This window comes from Schistocerca nitens, chromosome 8, assembly GCF_023898315.1.
Source record: "Schistocerca nitens isolate TAMUIC-IGC-003100 chromosome 8, iqSchNite1.1, whole genome shotgun sequence".
Lineage (NCBI taxonomy): Eukaryota > Metazoa > Arthropoda > Insecta > Orthoptera > Acrididae > Schistocerca > Schistocerca nitens.
The window spans coordinates 335307868-335323231 of NC_064621.1; the positions used below are offsets into that span (position 1 = coordinate 335307868).

Sequence of the window (15364 nt, forward strand, 5' to 3'; positions counted from 1 at the left end):
TAATATGTTTTGATATTTCTACTGTCATGTGGCTGAAGAGCAGCGACTTATACCGTCTTGACAGCCTACCCTCCGCCCACATGGTGCGAGGGGGATGAAATAAGAAAAAGGAATAGAAATGGTGACATGCACCTTCCTCACCGGGCAACCTAAACTCTTCAACAATAGGCTCCCTACCCAAGTGCAAGTCTTTACAATTTCAGTGCCAGCAAATTCTCCAGATCTCTCACCAATTGGAAAGTCTGGTCATTAGTGGCCGAGCAACTGGCTCGTCGCAATACGCCAGTCACTACTCTTGATGAACTGTGGTAACGTGTTGAAGCTGCATGGGCAGCTGTACCTGTACACGCCATACAAGCTCTGTTTGACTCAATGCACAGGCGTATCAAGACCGTTATTACGGCCAGAGGTGGTTGTTCTGGGTACTGATTTCTCAGGATCTATGCACCCAAATTGCGTGAAAATGTAATCACATGTCAGTTCTAGTATAATATATTTGTCCAATGAATAGGTTTATCATCTGCATTTCTTCTTGGTGTAGCAATTTTAATGGCCAGTAGTGTATATACATTCTGCGCCTCATTTCTGTATTCTTTTAGCTATTGCAGTGCCACTTGACAATGTCCCAAATTTCGAAACTGCAACTGTAAAACAAATAATTTTTACAGTCAACGGTGAATATGATGTGCTTTAAAAATATCAAAATATGCTGTAAAGCAAGTTTTCATTCATTTTCTCGAATAAAAATGTCTGTGGGTGCAAACGTTCCTTAGTTTCAGAATGATGTTCGTATAGTGACGGTAACCGTGTCCTATAGACCACTTCAATGCAGTCGACGACGCGGCTAGATGCGGAGAGTACGTGTGTGTGTCTCAGTGGCGACGTGTGATGGCTGTGGGCGGCGGCGGTGCGTGGAGGGGAAGGGAGGCCGGGATCGCCCGGCGGCGCTCAGTCGCCCATCTACTGCTAACCGGCGAGTGTCTGCACGCGCGGCCTGTACATCTGTACATATTGCAACTACACGATACACTACGAGCCATGGTGCGCGATCAGAAAACTACTGTAAGTAATGAGCAGGCCTTGGTGCTGTTGTTACTTTTGTAATCCTTCGCGGGGCGTTTACAGCGACTCTTTACATCCGTGTGAGCTGTCGAGAAAATGACGAGCTATATATAGTGCTTCCACGTCTGAATCCGTGTTTATTTCATGTTTTTTTTGTTTCTGTGCTGTTGCAAAATGTGTTCTTAGAGTCGTGACTACACTCATTGAGATTCTGATTGAAACGAAATCATAGGGAAACAATTAAAAATGGCATTCTTTATATGATACTTAACATATACAATAGAGTTGTTATAAATTAATAGTTAATACGAACATACCGTTCTTGGAACATAAGCTGAGTCAAAATATCGCAAAATCTCTACCCTTCAAAGGTGGCTATCCTACTCCTCAAATTCAGGAAATCAAATTGACCGCAGTCAGATTTTGATTGCCAGACACTGATGCCGGGGATAATGATTCTCGATACCATCAATTTTGAACCCTAGTTTAACGTCATTTACGGAGCAAGAATCTTAGGTTGGAACTAATATCGGTAAAATATTAGTGTTGGGTTGTTTGGGGAAGGAGACCAGGCAGCGAGGTCATCGATCTCATCGGATTAGGGAAGGACGGGGAAGGAAGTCGGCTGTGCCCTTTGAAAGGAACTATCCCGGCATTTGCCTTGATCGATTTAGGGAAATAAAAAAAAATGGCTCTGAGCACTATGGGACTTAACATCTATGGTCATCAGTCCCCTAGAACTTAGAACTAGTTAAACCTAACCAACCTAAGGACATCACACAACACCCAGTCATCACGAGGCAGAGAAAATCCCTGACCCCGCCGGGAATCGAACCCGGGAATAGGGAAATCACGGGAAATCAAAATCAGGATGGCCGGACGCGGTATTGAACCGTCGTCTTCCCGAATGCGAGTCCAGTGTCTAACCACTGCGCCACCTCGCTCGGTAAAATATTAGTGTATTTGTTAATATACGTGGAAGTCTTCCGCAGTCAGCAAACTTTGCTGAGGCTATAGGCAGCTTGCACCTTAATTCCCAGTCTCTTCTTAAAAGACTGTATGTGTCAGTTGTCCTGTAGCTTCAGCCAAACGTATTAAGAGCCACGTGTTCTCACTGCAGACAACAAAAATTTATTGTTTGTGACTCGACCACCCAGATTGCTGTAATATGCATGAATGTACTTAAGCCGAACGACTGTCGTTGAAACATTTCCGGATTATCTGTGAACTGTGAATGATTGCTGATTATCCACAGCTGAATGAATAAATCATAGGAGTTTACCTTTACAGATCGCAGGATTATTGCAGTTAAGTGATGTACAACCACTGTCTCCTCCTTTATGTTGACTGTCGAATGAAGGGCCGGTATTTCGTTGCTATATTGCAGTTCATCGATGCGTACTTGCTTGATGGTCCGTTTTCTAGTTCCCTGGTAATATTAAATACCCGGTTTTCTAGTTCATAAGGATTTTATTTCCTTTGTATGTTATTTTTCAAATCATTTTTAAAATATACAGATAAGAATTATTCGATATTGTGTTAAGAGCAAAGAGGAAATTACATATGACGGTTTTAAATGCTGGGAAACTGCAAAGAGCGTTTAATAGTATTTCAGGACGTTGAGCCCTCAGTGTCAGAGAAATTTCATTTTTCATTTGAGTGCTGATACTACTGAGAACAGAAATATAAAATTTTTAGTTGTAGTTTGTTTCACAGATTGCTATTATTTGCAGTAGCAGTACTGGAAACGTACACTGATGTATTGCAACAAGAACAGTCTTGGTATGCCAATTAGCAATTGCAGATACTACTAAGAAGGAAAAGATAAAATTTGTTGTGCCCCACATTTTGGTGTTTTCTGTTGTTTACAGCACCAAAGGCTGGGTAGTATAATATTTTTAACAAGAATAGTCGTGGTACGTTTTCTAGAAGTCGCTCCTGATAAGTCACATTCAATAATAAATAATAAGTTTACACAACCAGTTTTCTCCGGTAATTTCTCTTATCTCGCATGTAACATGCTCTTCTGCCAAGGTTTTGTCCATAGGAACAATAACAAAGATTACTCACAGTTATAAACGTTTTCTCGGTCGTTATCTGTATCGAGAACAACACTTTGACGCAAATGTAGTTCGTGTTATGAGCAATATTATGCCAGAAGCTCCAATGTGGAGTACTTCCTATCTTTTTATCTCCTTGAAATTATATTGCGACACACATGTAGTAAATGGCCTGCCCATTTCCGTCGACCTCAGCTGGATCATGAATTGCTCGTAAAATGAATACATTAAATTTTCTTAAGTAGAAATTAGTAAAGTGACAATGGTTGACCTTGCAGTATCTGAGGTGGGTACTATATTCTTAGGTGTTTACCCTTTGTTATACTGAACTCATTTGCTACAGAACCAACAGCAATGCCTTTACTTGGTCTGGAGGTCAGTGTCTTTCATATTTCCCCCTCGCGTCTTATTGAGAATCTGTAATGAACCGTTTAGTGCTCTCGAATTTCAGCCCACTATTCATCACTAGATTATGATTTGAATATGTATCCGCACTTTCTTATGAACTGCACCGCAGTATTTCATCAGTAAATCTTCGCCTACGGTGCAGTACAGTAGATACCATATTGCTTATGTCTACATTTCTTCTGTTAATTTTTGAAGAAGTGTTCACGGAGAAAAGTTGAAACCTATGGCAGAAGTTTATATGACCCCCCCCCCCCCCCCTAAACCCACCTCCTCTCCTAAACTCAACCCAGGCCGTATTGTCCTTCTGTGATGTTCCAATATCCTATGTCCTATTTTTATCGGTGTTTATATTTATTTCATGACCATCTTGTTGCTTGGGCATGAACATTGGCATAGGGGTGGAGAAGAATAATTCGATGAATGTGCTGCTTGTAGCGACTCACTGTTATCCATCTTTCTATTGACAGTATTAAAAAAGAAAACTTCCATAACTCTTCACTGACAATAAACGTAAAAATATTGAACTTGCATCTTATCGAGTCATCGTATTTTTGCAAGATAAAAATAATTCATCGAAAAAGTGAAACATGGATCTGTATTTATCTTGTTATCTGATAGATTTTTAAATGGTTTGTCCGGGTTGTGATTTTTAAACAACTGAAACACTAATATTCTTTTACTGTTGCTGATTTATTTCGGCGTCCTTCTTGAACCCAAACATAGTACTTGACAAACTTTTCATCACATACTTCTTCAAGTCAGATTCATAACTTTACTTCTCGATATTATATCACAAAACAGACACGATATTTTGCGCAGTGGAACCAGAACATACTGACCTAGAGACAGAAAACAGCCTGTCCGACATGGAATAAACTTACAGCCAAAGATTCTCGTATAGCAAAAAACATTTTCCAAGTAGTTACAGTGAGCGATTCTGTGATACTGTTTTTGTGCTTTAGAAAAATAGTTTTTCATGTATTACTTTAAAACATAATTTGTATCTACATTAATAATTATTTATATCAGATTTTGTTTAGGTTGAACGTAAAAGTAGCCGGATGACTAGTTTTTCAGGATGCACATATTTTTGTATAAAAAGCGTACGGAATATTTTCGTAACTGTCCAATAGGGTAAAGGAATAGAAATAATGAATTAATACAATAAAAGGCAGCATCCCAGCAGATACCGAGAATTGCACAAATATCGACAAAAGCGGTATCGATCAATTGGTTAACAGCGAGACGAACGTCAGTAGAGTCAATCTGGAAGAGAGAAAATTACATAGGTTGTTACCACAGGACTGCTGATGTTTTTGCTGTTAGTCGATAATCTTCTGTTTCCTTCCCAATTCACTTCACCAGTTGCTGCTAAAATCGACCTGTCCATCTATTTATTAAGCTTTTTTTGCTGTGTTACAACATTACTGCTTCTAAAGTTTCTCATTTCGATACGAAAACTTATTCATCTTCCACGTGTTAACTCCCCCTGAAAAGTGTCCAGTTAGAGACCCGAACACGTAACTAGTTTACTTCCGGACATCCTGGGTTTTGCAGGGAGGAGTTTACTACGATATTTTTTCCTTCCTTTTTTTTAATAAATGTTGATCGACCTGTGAATACACATTCATCATGTTAATGCAGGGATTTACGTGGTCTATTACATGCCTATATCACGATCCGTGATGATTACTTCGACTGTGGGGGTCGTGTTCCACCAGAAACTATATCTCTCTCGACTCCTCTGGTCTCACTAGGCGAATCCTTTGTAGGAATGAGGCTTTTTCATAACACGAATAGCTTTGAATGAACATAAGAAGCTATTTGTTTCAATAAAATCGTTTAGCTGTAAGCAGCCAGTGTATCGTTCAGGCAGATGACTCTGACATATCATTAAATAGCTGAAGAAAAACTCTTGCGTTGGACTCTGGTTAACAACCTCGGAGTTTTGTGTTTTTTATAGTGGAAACGGGGAGCAGGTAACGCCATTAGTTCCGCTAGCGCGCTGATTGCCAGAGCGTCAGGGAAGCCTGCCTTAATACCAGTACGCTGTGAGGAAGGCAAGTAGGCAACGGTGCACTAAACTGCTTAACTGAAGGAGGAGCCTATCCAAGGTGATCAACATCGATACTTATTAAAAGTACGAACACCCTCTTCGTGGGCCTTATTCAGGACAATTTTTGAAAATCCTCTCCTGAGCCCTCCCCCTACCAAGTCCCTCGCCCTGTCCTTGGGCCATCCTCCCACAGCCGCACAACGAAACGTATGTAAAATCTCTTTTGCTCGCAGCTATCCATGAACATAGCTCATTAGCAGAAAACTGGAAGGGTACTGTATTCTGGTTTTGGAAGTGTGATTATTTTGACTTGCTGTTCATGTAATAACTCTAGCAGAGTTCGAGAAACAAGGAACTAATTCAACCTATGTCAGTACATCTTTTCCATAACACTTTAACATCCAGGATATCAGTTTACAAGATTATGCAGTTACAGAGAGTGTTTTGGCTGCCTCTAATGAAGTCATAGCTGTACTGAAAGAATGTAATAAGTGTGGAAGTAGAGCTGAAAATCAGTTACGGGAATGAAAAAAATACATTGCCTGAGAACAAAGTGAAGCACCGTAACTAGAGGAGAAAAACTAAACGGGTTCAGTGGTCAGTGATCACAAAATAAAGTTAAATTTGCAAAGAATTTGGCAGTTTGAGTCCACTTATCAATCAGACACTGCATACCCTATGGTCTGGATGCATGCACTTATTCGGTTGGATAAGGTATCACGTGTATCCTCTCCCGAGGCAAAACAGCAATTGATATCTTGGATAGTGGCTCCGGTACGGAGTTGACGTCCTAGTTGGACCTTCACAAGTTGTATCGGAGACAGATAAGGGAATATTGCTTGCTGTAAGAATACCGCAGCATCACGCAGGCAGCTCATAAAGATACGTGCCTCGTGTGGACGAGCAGTATCCTCTTGAAAAATTGAATCGCGACAATGTCACATGAGAGCTAACAGCATACCACTGTGTCGTCAGAGTTCCTTCAGTCACTACCAGCCGTGACCTGATGTTGTACTCGATAGCATCTCACACAGTGAATCCAGAAGTAACATCGCTGCTACTCTCCAAGACACTGGAAGAATGGAACCTCTCCCCAGGTCTCTTCCATATTCACCGATGTTGTTCATCCTGGGTAATAAAGAACTGCGATTCGTCGCTGAAGACAATGCAGCGCCATTGATCAGCAACTCATGTTTCCCGGTTACGGCAATGCTCCAAATACAGCCACTTGTGTTGTGGTGTTAACGGCAGCTTACGCATGGGACTTCAATTTCCTAGTCCGTCTGCTGGTAGTCTCCGACCAGTGGTGCGGTTTGCAAGCTGCAGGGAGTCCAGTACCTGCTCTCAGATGCAAGGCGAAGATGAGAAGGTGTTACGATGTGCTCGGAGCACAACACGACGGTCTTCCCTTGTGACGATCGGAAACTTGACGAAGAATATGGCTGCCCTCACGTTCTCACACTGTCGAACGTCGGGTCACTGTCACATCCGAATGCCCCACTAGTCTGGATATTGCACGATTCGACTAGCCGGCAAAGTGGAAACCTACAATGAACTAAAAAAAAAAAAAACTAAACTCCTCCCGAACAGGCCATGAAGACCCAACGGTACCGACCGGCCGCCGTGGCATCCTCAGCCCACAAGCGTCACTGGATGCGGATATGGAGGGGTATGTGGTCAGCACACCGCTCTTCCAGCCGTATGTCAGTTTCCGAGACCGGAACCGCTACTTCTCGATCAAGTAGCTCCTCAGTTTGCCTCACAAGGGCTGAGTGCACCCCGCTTGCCAACAGCGCTCGGCAGACCGAAAGGTCACCCATCCAAGTGGTAGCCCAGCCCGACAGCGCTTAACTTCGGTGATCTGACGGGAACCGGTGTTACCACTGCGGCAAGGCCGTTGGTTGCAAACCTATAATGAAGCCCCATTCAAACTCTTTCAGATGCTGATAACTTCGTCTCACATAAGTACGTGGTATCTCCGTGTCATTCTCAGTGATCTCTCAACATTTGACACTGTTCCCGCCCCTGATAAAGCCTACCAGGCCTGGTAATGACACTAAACACTGTTGTTGTTGTTGTGGTCTTCAGTCCTGAGACTGGTTTGATGCAGCTCTCCATGCTACTCTATCCTGTGGAAGCTTCTTCATCTCCCTGTACCTACTGCAACCTACATACTTCTGAATCTCCTTAGTGCATTCATCTCTTGGTCTCCCTCTACGATTTTTACCCTCCACGCTGGTCACCCCTTGATGCCTCAGAATATGTCCTACCAACCGATCCCTTCTTCTAGTCAAGTTGTACCACAAACTCCTCTTCTCCCCAATCGTATTCAATACCTCCTCATTAGTTATGTGGTCTACCCATCTAATCTTCAGCATTCTTCTGTAGGACCACATTTCGAAAGCTTCTATTCTCTTCTTGTCCAAACTATTTATCGTCCATGTTTCACTTCCGTACATGGCTACACTCCATACAAATACTTTTAGAAACGACTTCCTGACATTTAAATCTAAACTCGATGTTAACACATTTCTCTCCTTCAGAAACGCTTTCCTTGCCATTGCCAGTCTACATTTTATATCCTCTCTACTTCGACTATTATCAGTTATTTTGCTCCCCAAATAGCAAAACTCCTTTACTACTTTAAGTGTCTCATTTCCTGATCTAATTGCCTCAGCATCACCAGACTTAATTCGACTACATTCCATTATCCTCGTTTTGTTTTTGTTGATGTTCATCTTATATCTTCCTTTCAAGACACTGTCCATTCCGTTCAATTGCTCTTCCAAGTCCTTTGCTGTCTCTGAAACTAATAATACTAATGCACAGTGGTGGCCGTTGTGTATGTCACAGTGAAGGGCAGTACGTGTACGAAGCACACTGACATCCGATGAAGTCTTCTGGGATGTTCATTTTTTTGTCAGGCGGTGTACGTAATCTACACAACAAAAAGAAAATTTCTTAAATTATCGAGGAATTCATAGAATCATTTTGTGTTTATGGAAGTCCAAGACTACGACTTGGTGGACACATAAATAAATAAGCAGAACATGAAAAACGGAACAAAATACTTTTTGTGAATTAAACAGAGATTTCTGAACAAATTTTTTGATCTAACTGAGACAGAAAGCTTAGAATTAGACTTGTAACACGATACCTTCAATAACTGATAGTTCCTTAGCCAGCAATGAAGATGACCTCACTGTTTGGTCCCCTCCCACAAATCAACCAACCAACCACGTAGCAATGAAAGTATGTCGAGAATTCCTTGATCGAACAGTAAATTAAGATGCGGATCAGGCAACTAAAGTGTGCCCGAGACTTAATTATGATCGTAACGAAAATGAAATAGAGTGAAAGAGAATCGGGCGGGACATGCTACTGAACTAATAACGGATGGATAATATAAGTTCTTTGCCGGATTCCGAGACATCGGAAGAGGCGCTGACGATGATATAATCGAGGGTGAGTCTGTAATCTTAGGGAAAATGCAGTAGACATTTGCTTGAATATGGCTGTAAATACCTGAACGAGTTTAGAGGAGGCCTTTATCCAATAGTGGATATAAGTTTCTGATGATGTTCGAACAATTTGATGCTATTTCTGTCACTCACAGCATTACATTTCTTCATGGAATACTTCGAGGACGAAGAACTTAGAATGTCGAACTTGCAATGACACGTACAATATGTCTACCACCTGGTCATAAGCAGTTGTGACGCTAGTTAACTAATAAGTTCGCCTTCCACCCTCCTCCACGGAGGCGGAGAAAAATGCGGAATACCCTTATGAATATACTAGCATACAGAAAATAAATTAGTTCTTTGCGTCGCAAATTTTGGCAGACTCCGATCTATATACTTAGGCTATGTTCTGTTATCAGCCCACGAGAGTGCTATGAATATCTTACTTAGAACTGAAGCCATTTCGGATCAGGGGCGTCTATTCAAAGAATTCAGTCATCTATGGACCGACCATCAGTAGAATAGGTGCCCTAGGCCCAGAGAGACCATTCTGCAGAAAATAATGGTCCTAAGAGACAGGTTGTCAGGCTCTACATCCTCAATGTTTTAGCGAGAATTGAGAATATCATTAAAACATTACAGGCTGGATTTGCTGTAGTCCTTTGACATGGGTATTTTACTTTACTCGTTCTCTTAGTCTGCGTACGCAAGGTGTGTACGGGATGTCACCTCAGTATGGCAAATACTGCATTGATTAAACAGATATACTATTAGGAGAACCAGCAAAAAAACTAGCAGTCTTAATTTATCGTACAAGGTGAACGACGGAAAAACATCAAGAGTCTCACAACTGCTTCCTGTTCCTGGGACATTTTTGTAAAATAAAGTCTCTCATCTATACAAGTAACCCAGTAGGGCGTCGTCTCCTGCTGTGTTCGCGCTACATCCAATAGCCACAGAAGAAGCGACCGCTTTGCTGCGCCTTCAGATTCGGCAACCCGTCGGACACTGCCTTCTTTCAGAGAGCTGTCTTGTGTTCCTTATAACTATTTACGCCTGTGTTTTTCCATCAACAATCAACATCATCAGAAACAATTATTTGCTTTAATCTATAGTCGCGATGTTTTATTATTGTGGCTACAGACCAAAGCGAAAACATTTATCTGATTGTGTTGGCTGCGTTCCAACCGGCAGAATGTCTGGAATAGTAAGTCCACATCACAACCTGAAGACAAACAGCAGCTGATCCCCGAAATATGGCATTTGGGAGCCTGATTACTGCTACTAATACATTCTGCAACTCGACATGAATAGCTGGCGTTGTCACGACCAAGCTTCAGTTTAATAAGGATGGTCATCCGTTTCCAATGTAAATCGCTTCCACGTCAACGCGTTAGCATATCTAGCAAGTCCCGCTGCCGTACGACAATTACAGCCTACATTGGACCTCTGTGTGTAGCTGCAGTTCAGTTATAGCCACCCGGTATGATAATCAGTAACAGTGCAGCATGGAGGGAAGGAATTCCTGGATGTGCATATTTATCGGAACTTGAATTGGAAATCATATATTGTAAATCTTTTTAACCGATTCGTTTCAGCAACATTTGCTCTACGTGTAACTAGTGGTTTTGATGATGAAAGCATTAGAGCTCCAAACATAGACACAAAGCATTCATTGCACAGAAATGTGTTGTAAGGATGATATGTGACATCAATTCTTTGGTATGATACACATGTACAAACAAACAAATGATTACATTTTGAGAAAAATTGATTGCTTTATTCAAGAGAAAAAACTTCACAAATGGAGCAAGTCGTTAACATGTTGTTTTGGGTCTGGCCCTTATGCAGGAAGTTATTCGGCTTGGCATTGCTTGATAGAGTGTAAGGTTGCTATAATTTCGCACCTTACAAGCACTCATTCACATACTTTGCCGTGATCTACAAACACAATTAGGTAGCATGTGATAGGTTGTACATCGTATATATGAATATACACTGCTGGCCACCGTAAATGCAACACCAAGAAAGACAAGAGGTAGCACAACAAAATTTATTTTGTAGATAACATGTTGACCAAGTATCAAATGATTACGTTTACAGACGTCTGTGACATGTGGTTCCTGCCAGAATCAGTAGGCATAGTAGCCGCCATTGTTGGAGGTCACCGCTGCCACACGTCTCGGCATTGAGTCAAAGAGACGTTGGATGTGTTCCTGGGGTACAGCAGCCCAAGCAGCTTCCACACGTTGCCAAAGATCATCTGGTGTGGCAGCTGGGGATGTAATCTGGGTCACTCGTTGAGCAACCATGGACCACATGTTTTCTATCGGCGAAAGATCCGGAGAGCGAGCCGGCCAGGGAAGCAATTCAATCTGGTTATTGGCGAAGAACCTTTGGACAATGCGTGCCACGTGTGGTCGCGCATTATCCTGTTGAACTATGGCTGTGGCCGAGCCCTGAAGGTAAGGAAGGACAACTGGCTCCAGCACCTCGGATATGTAGCGCCGGCTGTTTAAAGTACCGGCAATGCGTACTAGAGGCGTGCGAGAGTAATATCCAATACCGCCCCATACCATAATACCCGGTGCAAGACCAGTGTGGCGGTGCATAATGCAGCTGTCCAGCATCCTCTCTCCACGGTGTCTCCACACTCGAATCCGACCAACGTGGTGCTGCAGACAGAAGCGTGCCTCGTCAGTAAAGACAACGTCATTCCATTCTGCCGTCCACATCCGTCTGTCATCACACCATTGGCGACGGAGACGTCTGTGGTTCTGCGTCAATGGTAGACGAAGCAATGAACGTCTTGCGGACAGACCACTCTGCTGTAAACGGCGTCGAATGGCACGCGCAGACACTGGATGATGCGTTACAGACGCAATGTGCTGTGCTATGGTTCGGGATGTCACTGAGCGATCCGTCACTGCCATGCGCACAATTTGCCTATCAGCACGTGCAGTGGTGCACCGAGGTGAACGCGATCGACCACGTCGGTCCGTCGTACCCTCCTGCATCCAACGGTCACATATCCGCATTACAGTTGTTTGGTTTCGTCCAACACGACTAGCGATTTCTCTGTATGATAATCCACAATCTCGGTAAGCCACTATCCTTCCTCTGTCGAACTCGGATACTTGATCAAACGATGTTCGCTGTTGTCTACGAGGCATAACTGATCGTCTTGTGAAACAACCACAAGGTAAACACACGTGCCGAACGTACACTCGTCGAAATCGCCAAGCCTTAAATGGCGCTATGAGGTGGCGCCACAGGCGCGCGTGATGTGCGTCTGCGCTGAAATTCTAATCAGTTGCATATCTCATCGCTGCAAACCTATGGTGTAAATTTCACTTGATTCGGATGCTTCCTTCAGGGTGTTGCATTTACGGTGGCCAGCAGTGTATAAAGGAGACTGAATTGTCACGTATGCCTTGTAAACAACTGTTAACGCTTATTGCATGAAAGGTAACGGAGTGTCTTTATTATCAGAACAGCGTAATGAATGATTGCCTATACTAGTAGAGGTTGGAACGACAGTGGAAATGAAACGGCAGGAGGAACTCAAGCCCTGAGTGGAAGGCCCACACAGGTGTGGTGGTCTAGCTCCACACAGGAAGTGCCGAGACGAACAGTCTGGACACCTGAGCGCGAAGACACAATACAGGGGCGGCCGGCCGCAAGGATAACCGGATAATACTTCCGAACTCTGGAAAGCTTGGAAGCAGCTGAGAGGAACGAAGAAGTGTCATCTCGAAAACCACGAAGGCTGGGTTACTTCCCAGGATTTTTCGTCAGAAGCGTACCATTGCACGAGTATAGGTATTTCCTCCAAAACTTTCCGCATTGGACGACAAAAGACTAAATGGCTCTCAGCACTAAGGGACTTAACTGCTGAGGTCATCAGTCCCCTAGAACTTAGAACTACTTAAACTTAAGTAACCTAAGGACAACACACACATACATGCCCGAGGCTGGATTCGAACCTGCGACCGTAGCGGTCGCGCGGCTCCTGACTGTAGCGCCTAGAACCCCTCGGCCAATCCGGCCGGCACAAAAGACTAAAATATGGTTGGTCGGAATACGGAAGAATCTGTAGAGAGGGAGAATATTCCGTGGTTTCCGGAATATGACTCGTTTCCGGAATTACGAGGGTGGGGAGCCAAGCCTTACTGGGAAGCCAATGGTGGAGGGACGAGGTCTTCCGTTGTGAGCGCCCTTGTGTGACGAACGCTTGGTAATAGCTTTGTTGGTATTGATGGACTTGCTGTCTTTGCCCTCAGGAGAGTTTATAGTTAGAACGGTTAGGCACTGTACTGTTGCGAACATATACGATTCTGGACTTGACCTTCGGGTTGGAAGTCGTCGTTGAGTATGCAGCGTTTAGTAATTGAGAGTACTTCTTCTGCCTATACTTACGTTGAGACGTTATCTGAACTCCGTCGTTGTGGTTCGGGGTTCTTGTTTCTCATCTGTAGAACACAGAGAGGGGAAGACAGTATTTGAGTATATTAGTCAGAGGACCGCCTTTTGACGTCCAAGTGTTTGAAAGAGTTTATTTGTGGCTGGAGTTCTTCCACCGTCACAGACGAGTACGAGAACCATCACTTCGACGCAGCGGACGCAGTACCATACGGTGATATCGCAAATTGCTTCGGCTTATTAGGGCTATGAAGCTAAACAACTGTAATCACGTTAGTTCATTTCCACTGAGGTTCCACACCACCGTAGATCATGTTTGAAAGTAGTGTCTTCTAGCGTTTGCTACGTAGATGATGTCAATCAGTTCGTGTTATTGATTTTAGATCGGGGAGTCATACTAAGGGGCAGAGTTGGCCAATTAATTAAAAATTTAGTTAGGAAAAATAGATAATTGTACTTAAAGGTTTGATTTTAATCTATAATAAATATATATTGAGCAACAACGTTTATAATTTAGTAGTATTAGATGCCTTCATCATACATTTATGTTTAGATTGTAATTTATATATAAAAAAGAATGAAGAGATCCTAAGATCTGCTTCAGGGGTAGTCAGACAGGGCTAAATCATCATTTTAGCGTTCATTATTTTACGTTGCGCACATTCATTTAACGCACGCCTCGAGTAGCGTTTGGAAGAGTTGTTAGATGTTCTTCTGATGGATATCGCGCCAAATTCCGTCCAATTGGCACGCCAGATCGTCAAAGTGCTGAGCTGGTTGGGTGAACCTACCCACAATGTTCCATACGTTCTTAATTGGGGAGAGATCCGGCGACCTTGTTGATAAAGTGTTTGGCAAGCACAAAGACAAGCAATAGAAACTCTCGGCGTGTGCGGGAGGACGTTATCTTGATGAAATGTAAGTCCAGGAAGGCTTGCCACGATGGGCAACAAAATGGGACCAGAATATCGTAGACGTGCGGCTGTGCTGTAAGGGCGCCGCGAGTGACAACCAAAGGAGTCTTGTTATGAACAGAAATGGCATCCCAGATCATCACTCCCAGTTGTCGGTCCACACGTGGAGCGACAGTTAGGTTGTATCCGAACGGTGTCCGGGCCTTCTCCACACATGTCTTTACTGGTCATTGGGGCTCAGTTCTATGCGGGACACGTCACTGAAGACAATTCTACTCCAATTAGTGTGATTCCAGGCAGAAGACGTGTGCTTTATAAATACTGAGGATTTCATTTTTCTACTATAAAAATTATAATAAACGAGTAGATTCTCGCTTTTAACTTATACGAATGATGATGAGCAGTCTTTCTTAGGTGTAGCTCCAGCTGTAATTCCGTGCGTGCGGTGGTTCCCCTGATGCGTGCATGCAACTTGAAAGCCGCTGCTGAAGGTGAGCCGGCGTAAAAATTGTTTCTCACGGGAACTTTCAGTCACTTACGTCGCGTCCTCAGTACTGCCGACGCAACTGCGCTCTCGAGAAGGTGCATTTAGCTCTTCGGCATCTTTCACCTTCTCATTGAGCGCCTTTCTTACTCCAGTGTCCTTTTGCGAAGGTAATTTGGCGTTATCTTTAGTGGCTTCCGGCTAGTGAGTGAGCTGAGTAGTTATTGCCCGTACGTAATTTCGTATTCGTCGCTCGAGATGCAGGTGAGCCGTAAAAGTTCAGATTGCTCGGAGTCGTTATAAATGTTTTATGAATGATAGCCTTATGCAGCGTTGGCAGTCGTTGGTTGGATTAAGATGTCCTTTTATTATGAGTTCACCATTGTGCAGTTCGGGCTGTGTAGCCGTTTGCAAGTGATTGAACAATATGATCATGAAATGGACGTACTCGGATAGAAATACAAATGCAGGACCGGCCGGGGTGGCCGAGCGGT

General features: G+C 43.3%; 1 protein-coding gene and 1 pseudogene across 2 annotated transcripts in view; one reads left to right on the forward strand and one right to left on the reverse strand.

The window, feature by feature from the left end:
* Nucleotides 1-967: 967 nt before the first annotated feature.
* The window catches only part of LOC126199084 (uncharacterized), a 321629-nt gene continuing 307232 nt past the window's right edge, over nucleotides 968-15364 (forward strand). For both annotated transcript variants that reach the window (XM_049935824.1, XM_049935827.1), the window contains exon 1: nucleotides 968-1062. In XM_049935824.1, the coding sequence (XP_049791781.1) occupies nucleotides 1039-1062 (24 nt within the window). In that variant the 5' untranslated portion in view covers nucleotides 968-1038. The remainder of the gene's footprint in view (nucleotides 1063-15364) is intronic.
* On the reverse strand, nucleotides 7371-7488 carry LOC126199792 (5S ribosomal RNA; annotated as a pseudogene).